Source organism: Saccostrea echinata, unplaced genomic scaffold (assembly GCF_033153115.1).
Source record: "Saccostrea echinata isolate AGI-Se365-2 ecotype Australia unplaced genomic scaffold, CSIRO_AGI_Sech_v1 ptg000005l, whole genome shotgun sequence".
Classification (NCBI taxonomy): domain Eukaryota; kingdom Metazoa; phylum Mollusca; class Bivalvia; order Ostreida; family Ostreidae; genus Saccostrea; species Saccostrea echinata.
This window is the reverse complement of record NW_026889754.1, coordinates 827,305-845,483: the sequence shown is the minus strand read 5'-3', so window position 1 is coordinate 845,483 and position 18,179 is coordinate 827,305. Positions and strand designations below refer to the sequence as shown.

General features: G+C 36.9%; 1 protein-coding gene across 1 annotated transcript; it reads right to left on the bottom strand.

Annotated features, from left to right (window-relative positions):
• Nucleotides 1-1,287: 1,287 nt before the first annotated feature.
• LOC133179764 (atos homolog protein A-like) lies at nt 1,288-18,179 on the bottom strand. Its single transcript, XM_061314456.1, has 12 exons — nt 17,765-18,179; nt 15,573-15,766; nt 14,736-14,932; nt 11,254-11,388; nt 8,789-10,892; nt 8,376-8,495; nt 5,234-5,307; nt 4,682-4,808; nt 3,656-3,814; nt 3,213-3,281; nt 2,846-3,012; nt 1,288-2,318 (listed from the first exon to the last, which is right to left on the bottom strand). The coding sequence occupies exons 1-12, from the start codon at nt 17,778-17,780 to the stop codon at nt 2,162-2,164; spliced, it is 3,519 nt and encodes a 1,172-aa protein (XP_061170440.1). The 5' UTR covers nt 17,781-18,179; the 3' UTR covers nt 1,288-2,161.

Here is an 18,179-nt window from a genome sequence, read left to right as displayed (position 1 = left end):
ATAGTTACTTTGGAATGGACCTGCTCCTAAAACTTTAACCTGGTCACTCATCCGGAAAATCTAGGTCAGATCCAGCATCCGAAGCAAGTGTGGTAGTGTCCATCCCTAGATGCATCATCCATGCAAGTTTGGTCCAGGTGGGGCTTATAGTTACTTGGGAATGGACCTGCTCCTAAAACTTTAACCTGGTCACTCATCTGGAAAATCTAGGTCAGATCCAGCATCCGAAGCAAGTGTGGTAGTGTCCATCCCTAGATGCATCATCCATGCAAGTTTGGTCAAGGTAGGGCTTATAGTTACTTGGGAATGGACCTGCTCCTAAAACCTTAACCTGGTCACTCATCTGGAAAATCTAGGTCAGATCCAGCATCCGAAGCAAGTGTGGTAGTGTCCATCCCTAGATGCATCATCCATGCAAGTTTGGTCCAGGTAGGGCTTATAGTTACTTGGGAATGGACCTGCTCCTAAAACTTTAACCTGGTCACTCATCTGGAAAATCTACATCAGATCCAGCATCCGAAGCAAGTGTGGTAGTGTCCATCCCTAGATGCATCATCCATGCAAGTTTGGTCAAGGTAGGGCTTATAGTTACTTGGGAATGGACCTGCTCCTAAAACTTTAACCTGGTCACTCATCTGGAAAATCTAGGTCAGATCCAGCATCCGAAGCAAGTGTGGTAGTGTCCATCCCTAGATGCATCATCCATGCAAGTTTGGTCCAGGTAGGGCTTATAGTTACTTGGGAATGGGACTTGCTCCTAAAACTTTAACCTGGGACGCCGACGCCGACACCGACGCCGACGCCGACGCCGGGGGTATAGCATAAGCTCATCTCGACTTCGTCGAGGTGAGCTAAAAATCAGAACCCGTTTCATTTGGTCAGTTCCTTTTTTTTTGGACATATTTCTTTCATTTAATATCAGAAAAAGGTCTCTGACAACTTAATATGACCAACTTTCGTTACATACGAAACGTTGCCACGTATTACAACCGGGCTCTTCAATTCCAGTAATAAAACCGCCAACCAACTACTGTAGCCATCAATTCACAAATTTGTAAATATGCCAAAACTATCATTTTTTTAATATCTTACTTAATTTTTTTTATTATTTTTTTTTTCATTTTTCGTTCCTCTATCATGTTCATTTTGTCATTTATATGATATGTTTGTAATTTTGTGTTTTTGTATTTATATGTATTATGTGTTTATATTTGATTACATACATCTAACTTTATACTTTCATATAATTGTCATAGGAGAGGAATAAAGCATAAACGAATGACAACATTATCTTTCTACACAAGTTTATATCAGAAAAAAATGATTACATAGTGATCTTAAACAAATAAATATTAGAATAAGCTATAAAACTACACACTCAAATCTTAAATAAAACTGAAATAATCTGAATCAGACCAAAATCAACATAGACTCCATAATAAACAAGGCATCATTAAACAATACCTACACTGTCATTTTGTGTATAAGAGAGAGAGACAGAAATAGAGAGATTAGATATGGTTTTCCTTGTGTTACTTTTGTACATATTTTTTGAACAATGAGGAAATCTAAATCTCTTCAGATAAATACTCAAAAACTGATACTTTCCTTTTCAATACAAAAGTTTACAGTATTGATAGGATTCATGTGTTTTCTGTTTTCAGCAAATTCATAAAGAGGACAGGATATCACATATATTACAAATATTGAAGTTACGGTATTACATTTACAATTCTGTTAAAGTATTTCTGTACATCCTTAATATTCTAATATGACAGGTGTCAATCAATAAGCCTACCTACAGGTAACAATAAGGATCAAACACTCACTGACTCTCATACATAAATAAAAAAAATCAACCCAGCACACACAGATTATAATCTTTGACATAAAGTTTTTAAAAAGATGATACACATGTAGACTTTAACATTCATACATGACCAGGAATGACCTAGATACAATGACCTAGTTTTAGCCTTAACCATTTATAAATCAGTCAACAACAAAATAAACTAGATCTGAGTTAGATTAACAGACTTAACAAGCTTATGGTCTTTACGTGGCCACAATCAAAGAACGGTTTTCCTAAAAACCAGATTTGACCTAGTTTATACCAAATCTGACCTAGTTTACACCAGATTTGACCTAGTTAAGGCCATCATCACCTCCGTGGAGAGAACTTGGGGTTGGAAGGAGCCTCAGTGAATGATCGGAGTTCATATTTGGCAACATTTGGGTCAAATTCAAACTTGTCTCTTGCAAACAACACACGGATGTCTGTATGCAGAAAGATCTTCCCAGATTTGGAACTGGCAAACCTTAAAAACATAGAACTTTTAAGTGCAGTGAGATATGTGTTTTGGAAGTTGACTCCAATGATAAATGAGATGCTTAGGGAATACAAGATAAATCTCAGGTTAATATATTGATCTCTGAAATAAGACTCAGATGAATGAAGTAATTGACAAATATAACCCTAAGATTTATGAGATATCTAATAAGTATTTTATATGTGTAAGTAAACTTAAAAATCTCACCTGAGACAAAGAGGATATGTCAAATATTTCATATATGGGATATCAGTCGAATATCTCATCTGAGATAAACGAGGTATCAGAGATAATTGAGGTATCTGAGATAAATGAGATTTCTGAGATAAATCTCACATGATATATCAGACAAATATTTTACTCAAGATAAATGAGGTACCTGAGATAAATGAAGTATCTGAAATATATTGCACTTGAGATGTATGGGGTATCAGTCAAATGTCTCACCTGAGATGTATGAGGTATCTGAGATATATCTCACATGAGATGTATGAAGTATCTAAGATATATCTCACCTGAGATGTATGAGGTATCTGAGATATGATGGCTGAGAGCTGTTGTCTTCCACTGGCATGTACACAGTTCTCTGTCGTAGGAATGTTTGACTCTGAGGTGGCATATCACTGAGATCATACAAGACGACAAACATTTTGATGACCGTCTTGTTCGGGTTAAATAAGGTCTGGGAAAAAAAAAATTCTGATAATCTGCTGTTGGAATCTGAAAATTTCACTAGACACCTATTTAAACACCTCCATTCCTCTCAGTTAGATTTTTTGAACAGTAATACACCCCCCCCCAAAAAAAAATCAATTTTTTGTAATTGTTTGCATTATAATGTTATTAGTAATATGTATATGCAGAAGGTTTAGTGATACGTACAACTTGCACTGTCCCACATTTTGGTATATGGTAGCCTTTCTTTCCCAAGCTCTCCAGATTTATATGACCCTGAAAAATTATAGAGAAAAAATATAGATTTCATTTAAGAAAAAATTTAAGAAATTGTGTAATGCCTACCTGTTTGCGTCATTTATTTTAATATATTAACACATTTTAATGCAGTACAAAAACAAAATTTCTTTAAATTTAAATTGATTTCTTTCATCTTGAAATTAAAACAATTGCAGGTGGTAGTTTTTGAGAAATTTACAAAGTTTAACACCATAGAATTGAACTTCTAACAGTAATTTGACTCAGTATAGCCATGAAATTTCATTTTTAGCTTCTTGCTACATGTATTTGGACTGCAAGACACCTTCCCCTCAATCCAATTTCATAAGGCCTGACAAAAAAGGGCTTGTGAAACAGCTGTGTTAACTTACGAGATAAGGTGAGGGGGCGTTGTCGTCCGACAGCTGGAAGAAATACGCCGTGACAGGAAGTGACACATGTTTGGGACAGAATGATCCCCCGGCTCCAATATCACAGGTAAAGCCCTCCACTGCTCCTATTGGCTCAATCCGACCATTCAACACAGACTCCTGAAAAATAAATATCACACATCAATTTATTTCAAAGTCTATGATATATATCATAATATGTCTAAAGAGACTGAAAAAACTACGAATGCTAACTTTCAATTTTTGCCTACATTTTAAACCCATTTAATTCAATATAAATGGCAATTTGCCCATTAAAACTTATTTAATTGAAAGAAAAGTGCATTTATAATTGATTAATAATTTTAAAACTTTAATTTTAATAATTTTAAAAACTGTGTCAAAAATTCAACGCGACTATTCACAGTCTTTGAATATTCTTTTCCATTAAAATCAAGTTTTTTCACAAAAATATCTACATAAATATGAAAAAATCATTGAAAGATGTCAATTTTTGAAAAATGACTTGGAGGTAGGCAGCAGAACATTACTATCATTTGCAGTTCTTTTTAATAATAATTGAAAAAATATCAAACAAGGAAAATATACTTTGAAACATTTTGTATCCAGTGAAAGTTGACAGAGATTCACTCTGTTGCAGTTACAATTCAGTCATATTAACAGTTTAAGTTAAAAATACTAAACATGAATGCAATGTTTTTCAGCAAAAATCAATAACCCTAATTTTTTTCTTTTTTTCTATACATTTTTTCTGTACATTAATACGGTAAATTTTGTCAAGCAAATAAATGTTATGCTTCAATGTACGTTCTCAAGAAAATAAAGTCTAGTGAAATAATCAATATAATTTACAATATACATATCAATATGTAACTATCTGCATAATTCTAACAACTCAGATGAAATCGAGGTGAAATCATGAGTTTCTAAGCCTTAGGTATATAGCTTAAAAACACTTTAAAAAAGTAATATCACATTTTATTTAAAAACATTAGAATGATGCCTCACCTCAAAGTTTCCCAGAAGGCAGTTGGTAGAGGCAGGTGCAGACGTACTTAGGGTTCGTGACTGGTCAGGTGTGACAGATGACCTTGAACTCTCAGATTCCAAGGCCAGTTTGGAACAGGAGAGAGCACTGTCAAGTTAATTATTTTTGTTGTTAATTTTGATTTAATGCAATTGAATCACAAAACAAGCATAAACACTTAATGAGGAATATCTGTAGAGGTTATATACTGAAGTTTTTTTAAATTTTATTCTAAAGATTTTAAGTTACAAGTCATCTGTAATGGTGATTTGCTTCAAAACTTAGTAATAAGTAAACAGGAGTTATCTCTCTTGCATCAAAAGAAAAAAAATATATCTTCGCTGTACATGAACTTTTAGTTTTTAACCTACTTTTTGATGGCTCTGGAGTTGACGAGAATACTGATAAGTTGTTTTTTGACCTACTTTTTGATGGCTCTGGAGATGACGAGAGTATTGATACATTGTTTTTTGACCTACTTTTTGATCGCTCTGGAGTTAGTGAGAGTATTGATACATTGTTTTTTGACCTACTTTTTGATGGCCCTGGAGTTGACGAGAGTGTTGTCGTAGTCAAACCTTCCCACCGTCCTCCTCTTCAAAGGGGCCTGTAAAAGAAAAGAATTACACATTGAGGAGGGTGTCAATTCTCAGTCAATTTAGAAAATATAGGACTGTCTTTTACCACAAAGTGCTGCTTACACTGGACTAGATCACGATTTATCAGACTAAACCATGGCTTACTAGACTAGATCATGAACCACCAATCAAGAGCATATGTGATTCTTTTTAGTCAAGACTGAATTGTGACTTAACAAAGTACTAGCCCTTGACATATTCTGTGTTCATAATTTATCTAGATTGAGTGGAGAGTTGATGTTAGATTGAGTGGAGAGTTGATGTTAGATTAAGCAGGAGAGTTGATGTTAGATTGAGTGGAGAGTTGATGTTAGATTGAGTGGAGAGTCGATGTTAGATTGATCAGGAGAGTTGATGTTAGATTGAGTGGAGAGTTAATGTTAGATTGATCAGGAGAGTTGATGTTAGATTGAGTGGAGAGTTGATGTTAGATTGAGTGGAGAGTTGATGTTAGATTGATCAGGAGAGTTGATGTTAGTTTGAGTGGAGAGTTGATGTTAGATTGAGTGGAGAGTTGATGTTAGATTGAGCAGGAGAGTTGATGTTAGATTGAGTGGAGAGTTGATGTTAGATTGATCAGGAGATTTGATGTTAGATTGAGTGGAGAGTTGATGTTAGATTGAGCAGGAGAGTTGATGTTAGATTGAGTGGAGAGTTGATGTTAGATTGAGTGGAGAGTTGATGTTAGATTGATCAGAAGAGTTGATGTTAGATTGATCAGGAGAGTTGATGTTAGATTAAGCAGGAGAGTTGATGTTAGATTGAGTGGAGAGTTGATGTTAGATTGAGCAGGAGAGTTGATGTCAGATTGAGTGGAGAGTTGATGTTAGATTGAGCAGGAGAGTTGATGTTAGATTGAGTGGAGAGTTGATGTTAGATTGAGCAGGAGAGTTGATGTCAGATTGAGTTGAGAGTTGATGTCAGATTGAGTGGAGAGTTGATGTTAGATTGAATGGAGAGTTGATGTTAGATTGAGCAGGAGAGTTGATGTCAGATTGAGTGGAGAGTTGATGTTAGATTGATCAGGAGAGTTGATGTTAGATTGAGCAGGAGAGTTGATGTTAGATTGATCAGGAGAGTTGATGTTATATTGAGTGGGGAGTTGATGTTATATTGAGCAGGAGAGTTGATGTTAGATTGATCAGGAGAGTTGATGTTATATTGAGTGGGGAGTTGATGTTATATTGAGTGGAGAGTTAATGTTAGATCAATCAGGAGAATTGATGTTAGATTGATCAGGAGAGTTGATGTTAGATTGAATGGAGAGTTGATGTTAGATTGAGCAGGAGAGTTGATTTCAGATTGAGTGGAGAGTTGATGTTAGATTGAGCAGGAGAGTTGATGTTAGATTGATCAGGAGAGTTGATGTTAGATTGATCAGGAGAGTTGATGTTAGATTGATCAAGAGAATTGATGTTAAATTGATCAGGAGAATTGATGTTAGATTGAGTGGAGAGTTGATGTCAGATTGAGTGGAGAGTTGATGTTAGATTGAGCAGGAGAGTTGATGTTAGATTGAGCAGGAGAGTTGATGTTATATTGAGTGGGGAGTTGATGTTATATTGAGTGGAGAGTTGATGTTAGATCAATCAGGAGAGTTGATGTTAGATTGAGTGGAGAGTTGATGTTAGATCGATCAGGAGAGTTGATATTAGATTGAGTGGAGAGTTGATGTTAGATTGATCAGGAGAGTTAATGTTAGATTACGCAGCACAGTTAAGGCTGCAGTAAGGAGGCGGGGCCTAATTTTTACGGGAAATGCTTACTATGACATCACACAAATGTATATGTTCTTCAAATTACTACAAAATGAAATGATTTGCTATTTTAAACTGTTGGATAGCTTTAAACTACATCAATACTTACTATTGCATGTATTTTTGTCGTTGGTTTAATCCCACAGAGCAATATATAAACAGTTCACTGATCGCAATGCACTTATCAATGTGACGTTATATTGCAAAATTTGACGCAGTTTGTATGCAGAGAGAGGCGGATCAAGTTATATTTTATACAATGAAAAATGTATTTTGTAAGTAAATAAAATATATTTGCAGATATATGAGAGGCCATTAACTCGGATGCGATGTATATTTTATGATTTTAATCATATACTTCCTGTACATTTCCTAGACAAGCGATACTGCCGTATATTTGTATGCAGATTCATTGAAGGGTAATAGAAGGGTCGTAATAAATCGATATATTGCAAGGGCATACCCTCAATGAATTATGACAAGCTTTTACACATAAACTCAAAAGGTATGAAGATATTTGAAAAGTGCTGCGAACCTGATGAAATCTTGCAAATGAATTAATTATATCTATATTTAATGTACTTGACCAGCAAAATATTCAGCATATGGTCTAACAAACGTAATTTTAGCAGTCATATAGTAGAATCTATATAGGTTCGCAGCACTTTTCACAAACTACAAAGAGTGTTGAAAATAATTATAAATTAAACTTAGATTTTCAACTCGGTTATGCCCTTGCAATATTGGAAGATGACCTCAATACTGCAGGTATATTTGCTAAAATCACATGACTGCCACATTACGTCACAAGTCTAGGTAAGAAATCTAATCGTCCCCAACATGTAGTTTTCAACCACATTACATTTGTCTGATAATAGTAAAGTCCTAAAAAGAATCGCCCATCCTTGTAAAGAATGTATTTTCTATATAAAAAATTCGCTGATATTTCCATTTGTCACCTTAACTGTACTGCGTAAGCAGGAGAATTGATGTTAGATTGAGTGGAGAGTTGACGTTAGATTGATCAGGAGAGTTGATGTTAGATTGAGTGGAGAGTTGATAAAAGATTGAGTGGAGAGTTGATGTTAGGTTAAGCAGGAGAGTTGATGTTAGATTGAGTGGAGAGTTGATGTTAGATTGAGTGGAGTGATCCATTGTTCTAACTTATGACTTACTAAACTCTTGACTCATTTAACAAAATTGTGACTCAGTTGACTTGCTTGTAACTATAACTAGAACAGCTAGAGACTAAACACAATAGCTCGTGATTTGTGACTTACTGGACTAGATCGAGTTGGAAGACCTGTACTAGAGTTGAATACCATACTGGACGACTGCTGAAGATTTCTTTGGAAGTGGTTCACCTGCTCCTGAGTTGGAAATTTTGTCTCCAACGGATCCTATAAAAACATTTTAAAAATTAGCCTCAATTCTTAATATTTCTAAATCATTCTGGATCTTCTCAAGTTTTTTTTACTGATAATTAACATGAAAAAAATCATTGAATTTCAATTACTCCATATTCATTATGCATTAACATATTCAATTACCACCCAGAGGTTTCACTTAATATCTGCTGAGAAGAAAGAATTTAAAGCCAATTTGATGTAGAAGTACAATTAAACTTAATATAATATGTCTGATAATGTGATAATTTTGTGATGATTCTTATCAGATTAACAGTAGTACTTACATTGTTATAAGACCGCTGTAGTTCTTTCCTCAGCAGTAGTTTACACAGTGAAGACTTATTTTTCTGAGATCCACCCCTGTTAGATCCATCCTCTAGGTCCCCTCTCCTTTTACATCCACCACTATTGGATCCACCTTCTATAAATCCATTCCTCTCAGCTTCACTACTTGCAGACTTAACAGGCTTTGTTTTTCTGGAGTCTATTTCTCCATCACATTTGTTATTCACAGTATTGGCTAGAGTTGCTATGTCTTGGTCCATTGAACACTTTGAAGGGGAGGAAATTGTCACATTCCTGTCTGAGTTTATACCTACATCTGTATCACAATAATGCTTGAATCCGTTGGACTCTGAAAGACTATTGGTGGGCGTAGAGTCACTGGACGATTTGTCGAGACTTAAAATGTCATGGAATGATTTCGATAACACAGCGTCTAGATCTGATAGATTCTCGTCGGGAGAAAGTTTTAATTCATCCAACTGACATAATGTCAACTGCTTCCCCAGCATCTCTGGTTCAGAAAAGCTTTTCTTGAAACTAGGTTTAGAATCTGAGTATCTGTACAGATTAGAGTTATTATGGAAGTCTGGAGTTAATCCTAAATCAGATTTGTTTTGTAAACAATTTGAGTTGGGATTTTGTGCATCTACAATTTTGCTCTCTGTGTTGTCGACATAGGCCCTACTATTAACACAGGGTATACTCTGTAGTGTGCTACCGGACTGGGGCTTAATGTTGTAAATATCATCGACAAAATCATCAAACAATGAGTATGTGTTAGAGGATTCTGGGGACAGTCTTTCTGGACTCTGAAATCTTCTCCACTCTCTGTCAGTGTCCAGTCTTTGAGATGAGGTATACTTGTCTTTAATTTCACACTTTTCTACAGAATCACTGGACGGTAATACACTGTCAGTTTCTAACTGGTCTCTTGAATGTTTCTGTTCATATGATTTCTGTGTGTGTAAGGTACTGGGAGATTCTGGTGAGAACTGAAGGTCACAGATAACAGATGTCCCTGATCTTTTATTGTTCCATTTCTGTGGAGTTTGTTTTGAGTCATATCCAGGATATTTCTTTTGAACCTGTTCAGCCAGTGATGGTGAAGCGGACGATTCTTGGAGACACTGTTTAGTCTTTCTGTGTGACTTCATTGAAGAAGAACTTTTACTTGCTTCATCTCCGTCAAAGAATTTACAATGCATTGTGGGAATGTTGCTTAGACTGGTTCCAGTGCCTTTCTCTGGTTGGTGTGACGTTAGGCTGGCTAGGTAACTCTCCAGATCTTCGGAATTTGGAGGCTTCACGAAGCTCGATATCTTACTGGTCAGGACACGGTCCTCGAATGATTCCGGTGAACTGAGGTCTAAATGGCGCTTTTTGTAGAATGTCTGATTAGATTTTCCAGCTGTTGATAACAGGACTTTAGGACTTGGTAACCTAGCAATCAGGAAGTCTGGGTCTTTCTGATTGGTTGGATCATCAGGTAAGAGTGGCAGTGGGCGTGTCTTGAAGGACATTTTTAGTTCCGACATATCTGGACTGAATGGTTGGTCAGCCCCCATCTTAGCCTGAAGTTTCTTGACAACTGGTGGTTTGGAGGCTAGAGAGTCAGGACCAGGCTTCTGCATCAAGTTTTTCTTTTTCGGAATGGCTCCTAAACCTTGACCTCCAGAAAGTCCTTTTTCCTGATGTATGTTTTCTACTCTGGTTCTTTGATTAAGATTGGTTAAACTGGTCCCCTGATCCTGAAACAACTCAGGGGATGTTCTCCGTAACTCTTCTGTTTTCTTGCTCCATTTTCCCTCCGGTACACATGGACTGGGCTGAACATTTGGTTCAGCTGCACTTGATATCTTGTTGGTATTTAGTTTGCCTGACTCAGACTTGACCTTTAACCCCAGATCCCTCTCAGGGCTAGGTTTTTTCCTCATGGAGACATTTTTATAGTCTTGACACAAAAGCATGGGGATCTCAGGAAGTCTCGGTAGTGAGATAACTGAGACTTTGAGTATCTCGGTCCCGAGATCTGCGATGGGGAAGCTGTGTGTCTCACTGTCAGAGGTGAATACGTGAATCCCCGTCTCGCCAGGGGAGTACAGCCTATAAATAGAAACTTCATTAAACCTTAATAATTTGCACTTTCTTTTCTCAAAATTGAAAATATCTTTCTAGGAAAAACATTTTTTTCACATAATTAATGATTTTGCTAAATATGCAGACAGATAACTTTGGTATTGCTTAATATAAATTGTTTCAAACTGAATACTTTTGGTATGTACAAAAAATTTAAAACTTGGTGAAGTATATATTTTGGTAAATCCTGTACATAATTTATAAACTATGTATATTTTTGTACAGACTAGGTCATTTTTAAGTACAGACCTGAAGAAAATTGGTATGTAACTATCTATTTTAGTACAGACCTGTACATAATTTGTAAGGTGAATATTTTGGAACAAACCTGTATATAATTTGCAGGGGTAGATGACCCCGGTGAGAGATGAGCCAGGAACTCAGTTGTGAGAAATGGAGATAAGACCTGAGGGCCTGAAGTAAGAATCGCCCCGTCACACTTCCCGGGTCGACTCGTTCACTCCTATAATAAAAAAAAACCAATAAAACAGACAGACAGACAAACAAACTGAGGGCCTGAAGTAAGAATGGCCCTGTCACACTGCACGGGTCGACTTGATCACTCCTATAATAAAAAAAAACAATAAAACAGACAGACAGACAAACTGAGGGCCTGAATAAGAATGGCCCAGTCACACTTCCCTCGTCAACTTGATCACTCCTATTATAAATAAACAACAATTAGAACAAATAGACCAACTGAGGGCCTGAATAAGAACTGCCCAGTCACACTTTCCATTTCCACCTGATAACTCCTGTAAGAGGTAAAATACAATAAAAAGACAGCAAGGCAATACAGTAAAACTCATTTATAATTATATCTGTAATTTGTTATATCCATATAACGAATTCGTTAAAGTATATATAATGAATTCGCAATATGCATCTTTTCCTTCAAATATGACTACCAAATATACTCTGGGAGGTATTAAATAGAAAATTTTACTTGGGGTACTAAATATTTCTGAGGAATGGAATAATGTCAGTTTTATATTTTGAAGATTAAAATATTGAAAATTTGTTATAAAAGATGTAATTTTCATTATTTTAACCTCTACGGGACACAAAATCAGTTTGCTATATCTGTAAATTCGTTATATCAGAGTTTGTAATAATTCTGTTATATTTTCCTACGATTTGTTAAGAATTTTGCCGGGGATTCAAACAAGAGGCCCAGGGGCCACATCGCTCACCTGAGCACTATGGCTAGGAAAAAGCAGAAATCACTTCAATCTTGAAAGGTTGAAAAGTTTAAATATAAAAGTGGTTGGGGGGGGGGGGTGTCATGAATTGAACAAATTTGAAATCAATCTACATTATCTGAGGATGCTTCCATTTAAATATGACCAATCATGGCTTTGCTATTCTTAACAAATAGTTTTTTTAAAGATTTTTACTATGTGTTCCTATGTAAAACTTTGATCGCCCATTGTGGCTCCACCCGACCCCCGGGGGTCATGATTCGAACAAGTTTGTATGTACACTATCTGAGGATGCTACCATATAAATATGACCAATCATGGCTTTGCTGTTCTTAACAAATAGCTTTTTTTAAGATTTTTACTATGTGTTCCTATGTAAAACTTTGATCGCCCATTGTGGACCCACCTGACCCCCGGGGGTCATGATTTGAAAAAATTTGAATGTACACTATCTGAGGATGCTTCCAAGTAAATATGACCAATCATGGCTTTGCTGTTCTTGAGAAGAAGATTTTTGAAGATTTTCCATATATTCCCATGTAAAACTTTGATCGCCCATTGTGGACCCATCCGACCCCCGGGGGTCATGATTTGAACAAATTTGAATCTACACTATCTGAGGATGCTTCCATGTAAATGTGACCAATCATGGCTTTGCTGTTCTTGAGAAGAAGATTTTTGAAGATTTTCCCATATATTCCTATGTAAAACTTTGATCACCCATTGTGGCCCAACCCGACCCCCGGGGGTCATGAGTTGAAGAAACTTGAATCTACACTACCTGAGGATGCTACCATATAAATATGACCAATCATGGCTTTGTTGTTCTTGAGAAGAAGATTTTTAAAGATTTTTTCCTATATATTCCTATGTAAAACTTTGATCGCCCATTGTGGCCCCACCTGACCCCCGGGGGTCATGAGTTGAAGAAACTTGAATCTACACTACCTGAGGATGCTACCATATAAATATGACCAATCATGGCTTTGTTGTTCTTGAGAAGAAGATTTTTTAAAGATTTTTTCCTATATATTCCTATGTAAAACTTTGATCACCCATTGTGGCCCAACCCGACCCCCGGGGGTCATGAGTTGAAGAAACTTGAATCTACACTACCTGAGGATGCTACCATATAAATATGACCAATCATGGCTTTGTTGTTCTTGAGAAGAAGATTTTTAAAGATTTTTTCCTATATATTCCTATGTAAAACTTTGATCGCCCATTGTGGCCCCACCTGACCCCCGGGGGTCATGATTTGAACAAACTTGAATCTACACTACCTGAGGATGCTTCCATGTAAATATGACCAATTATGGCTTTGCTGTTCTTGAGAAGAAGATTTTTAAAGATTTTTTCCTATATATTCCTATGTAAAACTTTGATCGCCCATTGTGGCCCCACCTGAACCCCGGGGGTCATGATTTGAGCAAACTTGAATCTACACTACCTGAGGATGCTTCCAAGTAAATATGACCAATCTTGGCTTTGCTGTTCTTGAGAAGAAGATTTTTAAAGATTTTCCCATATATTCCTATGTAAAACTTTGATCGCCCATTGTGGCCCCACCCGACCCCCGGGGGTCATGATTTGAAGAAACTTGAATCTTCACTACCTGAGGATGCTACCATATAAATATGACCAATCATGGCTTTGCTGTTCTTGAGAAGAAGATTTTTAAAGATTTTTCCTGTATATTTCCTATGTAAAACTTTGATTGCCCATTTCGGCCCCACCCTACCCCCGGGGGTCATGATTTGAACAAACTTGAATCTACACTACCTGAGGATGCTTCCACATAAGTTTCATGTTTTCAAGCACAGTGGTTCTTGAGAAGAAGATTTTTTAATGATGCCATTAATTTTTCACAAATTCTTAATTATCTCCCCTTGGAAGAAGGCGTGGCCCTTCATTTGAACAAACTTGAATCTCCTTTACCCAAGGATACTTTGTGGCAAGTTTGGTTGAAATTGGCCCAGTGGTTCTTGAGAAGAAGTCGAAAATGTGAAAAGTTTACAGACGGACAGACGGACTACAGACAAAATGTGATCAGAAAAGCTCACTTGAGCCTTCGGCTCAGGTGAGCTAAAAAACTTTGCTATATCCGTGAATTCTCTATATCCGTGTTTGTACTAAACAAGTTTTACTGTATATATGTATATGCCTCCACTAGGATTTGATTCCCAGGCCTCTGGCTTACATGCCAGTCCAGTGCTCTACCAATTGAGCTCAACTGGTAGAGCACTCGACTGACAAGCCAGAGGCCCCGGGTTCAAATCCTAGCATAGGCATATACACGTCTCTGTAATATTTCTACCATTTGTTGCCCATTCTGGGACCTGGGTATTCTCTAGCGTGTAAGAGTGATTGCCCCCAGAATTTCTGATCAAGAATTTCCCATCTCTCCAATAGCACTGAATCATTGTTACCAACCACACAAGTCCAGTCATTAGAGAGACAGAAAAATAGACAGATAGACAGACAGATAGATAGATAGACAGACAGATAGACATAAGATAGACATACAGATAGACAGATATACAGCTAGACAGACAGATAGACAGACAGATGGACAGATAGATAGACAGATAGACAGACAGATAGATACCTCTTCTGCTGTAGTAAAATTTCCCATCTCTCCAGTAGAATCAAGTCATCATTAGATCCCACCCCACTCCCATCTACAGAACAAGCCTCCAGACGACCATGATCACAGTCTGGCAACAGCATCACATCAATGTTTAGTGGAATGTGATTCCGAGAGAGACCCAGGATCTGGGACTTCATCTGGTCTGCTCGACGGCACTGTAAAATCATAAACGTAAACATTTCATAGCACAGCACTGCAAAATCCTAAACAAGATAGTTTATGCTAAATTGTCAAATAACTCAAACATTACATAGCACTGGACTTTAAAATCCTAAACTTTTAGAAACATTACTAACATTAAATAGTGTAAATTGTAAAATCATAAACATAATATAACTGAGGTAGAAAATGTAAAATTGTAAATGTAAACATTACGTAGCACAGAGCTGGAAACATCACATGATGGTCAGACCTCAAATGAGTGTGTTATTGTCTCTAAACTGAGTCAGACATTAATTTCTAAATGCCTTTAGTGCCAATGGATTTCTCAGGGTGACAATATCAAAATTTTATGTTAAACTTCAATTACATACAATATTCAAATATTACAACAATAGTTAACAACAAAGGTTACATGATAAACAGATTGTTGTACTTGCTACAGAAAAATGCAAACATGTCACCTTAAGCCTGTTCAACAGAGCGAGCGCTCACGAACATTTCTGTTGGAGGTATAAGGAATTTTTGCGAGAGCTCGTGAACGTTCGCTCTGTGGAACAGGCCTCTGGTCTTTACATAAAATGCAGGAGGTCAGTTTACAAAACTAAAACCAAATTGATTTCATGCATCACTGACCTGTTCTCTGTGTAGATCACAGAGGTGACTGGGCTTCACCTTGACCCCTCGACCTGTCTGTGCTGGGGGGCAGTGAAGACCCTCGCTTCGACCTTTGGGTGAAAGGTCAGGGGTCCTTGCTTCAACAATCAGAATTCCAACATCCACAAAGAACATCACTGGGTCCCAAACGCATTCCTCCATGTCTGGCGATCCTAAAAGTACAAAAGGGGGTCCAAGATTTTACATTACGGGGATTGAAATACATATAGGTGGATCCAAGATTTTACAGTTTGGGCATTGAAATATACACAGGTGTATCCTAGATTTACTTGCATGTACAGGGATTTAAAAATAGAGGGGTGGATCTATTAGCTTCATTAGAGTCATTTAAATCTAGATCAGGTAACTGCATGGTCCCTTTGTTCACAATTGATTGTGTCTTTAAGTTCTCATAACAAAATCTAGGTAATCTGTGTATGCCTCACAGTCAGACAGGTGGGATGGGGTCAGAGTATGTGCAATTTTATCACAATTTCTTAAAACCCACTACATGTCCAGTGTATACTGTAGAACTTAAAGCAAATTTTAGTCAAAAATAACTATTATATATCTTGGGTTCATTAGACATGCTGGATCAGAACTAAATAATTATAGAAAACTACGTGGAATTTCTTACATGTATGTAATTTACACTTGTTTTCAGATTTCTCTAATCACCTAACTCCTTCAGACCAAAAAAACTGTAAACAACAACAAATTGTACTGACCAGATGACCTCAAGACAGTTTTATTATAATTATATAAAGGGACAACTTAAATGTCAACTCTAAGGCAGGAGCCAGACTGGTCAAACTCTCTACGACTGCTATGGGAACTGAATCTGCTCTAGTGCCATATGACTTTACCATTCTGAAAAACCTGACACAGAGTAGTGGGGGGGGGGGTTCCAATGTGGAAAAGGGAAAAGTACTTCCTCTATATTTCCTTGAGATAGTTAATCCAATTATGATGTAACCAGTAAAACTAAATTACTAAAGAGCATCATTCTGACAGTGCATCTGCATATTATATCATCTTTCTACATTTCAGAGAAATTTAGGGAGAAGTTTTAAATTCTACAGAGACTTCGTAGTGCACATTGATCATTATTTAAACTTTCAAAAAATAACTTTTCGTTTACTTAAATAAAATGATGTCACTCAGCACTGACACCTTTACAAGTGTAGAGATGTTTCCACTTTATCTAAGGACAGAATTGTGAGCAGGATTGCAGGATTGAACATGAAAAGAGGGAAGGAGGGAGGGGGCTCTGTGATATATGTAATATATGCCCTTGTTATTTGTAGTTCCTGCGCAGTGTTTTCAATTTATTTCAAAGCAAAGGGTTAGAGATCAAATTGTAACAGGCTTTGGGTTGAAGACAAATTTCTGTGGACCTTAATTACACCAATTAAATTTGATTTTTTTATTTCAAAGAAGCATTTTTACCAATTGAAGCGATCAATTTGGCCGGTAGCCGGTTCTTAGGGAGGACACTGCTACCAACCCTTTCTCTTCCATTCTTACCCCCAACATATTCTTGTACAACTAAACATCATTATCTCGATCATCAGTATCCAAATAGCTTGGATAATATGTTGAAGTAATTTGGAAGTTTTAATAATAGCCGTGCAATTTTTCTTTTTGTACTTTAACATCGATCAATATCTCAAATATCTCAATTTCTTTCTCAAGGCTGAAGAATTGAGGTTTGACTGTACTTCCTAGCTTACACTTAGACATAGTTCTAGGTGAAGAGGAAAACTTGCATGTGTGCTGCCTTCACCACTGTTCACTGTCCATGTTGGAGGACTGGTGTTGAAAAGGGGGGAAGTAATCCCCTATAGGCCTGTTACTTTCCACCCTCATACAATCTCATACAATTATTGACTTAAAGTAGAGGGGGTATTATTATGTGCAGGGTGGGGATCAGTGCGAGTTCTCGCTGACCAATCAGCTGTTTTGACGTGACTCATGCAGGACAACGACAACCTGATGATGAAACAATGAAAACTCACACACAGTCACGATTTCTACAGATATTTAACTTCCCATTAAACGTTACTGCTCTAAATATCTACGAATGATCTACCTTGTGTATATTATTACAATTTTGACCGTTTACACGTAGACAGTGGGGAAATATGGATTTAGGGCAAAACAATATCTACCTGTCTCTGGCTTCATATTTCACCCCAAATCCTCGCTTGCTACGACATCGTGTGCACAGACAGACAGACGGACATTAACACTACATCTTCCGACGATTTCGCGATGATAATCGTCTCCTTTTATGGAAATTTCACGCGAAGTTTTATCCCTCCATCTGTTCGCCTTTTCCGTTCTTGTTTACGAAAAACTTCCAAGGTCACGTGACTTTGGTCTTCGCTAAATTTTCGGGTTTTATTAAATGAACGAAGCGAGTCGGCACAATTTTTCTTAAATTCATAAAAAGTAAATATTATCCCCGGGATATCCACATTCAGAGTTTGGCGACTAGTTTCTTCTTTTTCCTGTCACAGAATTTGACAGCTGATCTCATCGACCTTTGACCTTTTCACGGACAGACGAATTTTTCTCTCCGAA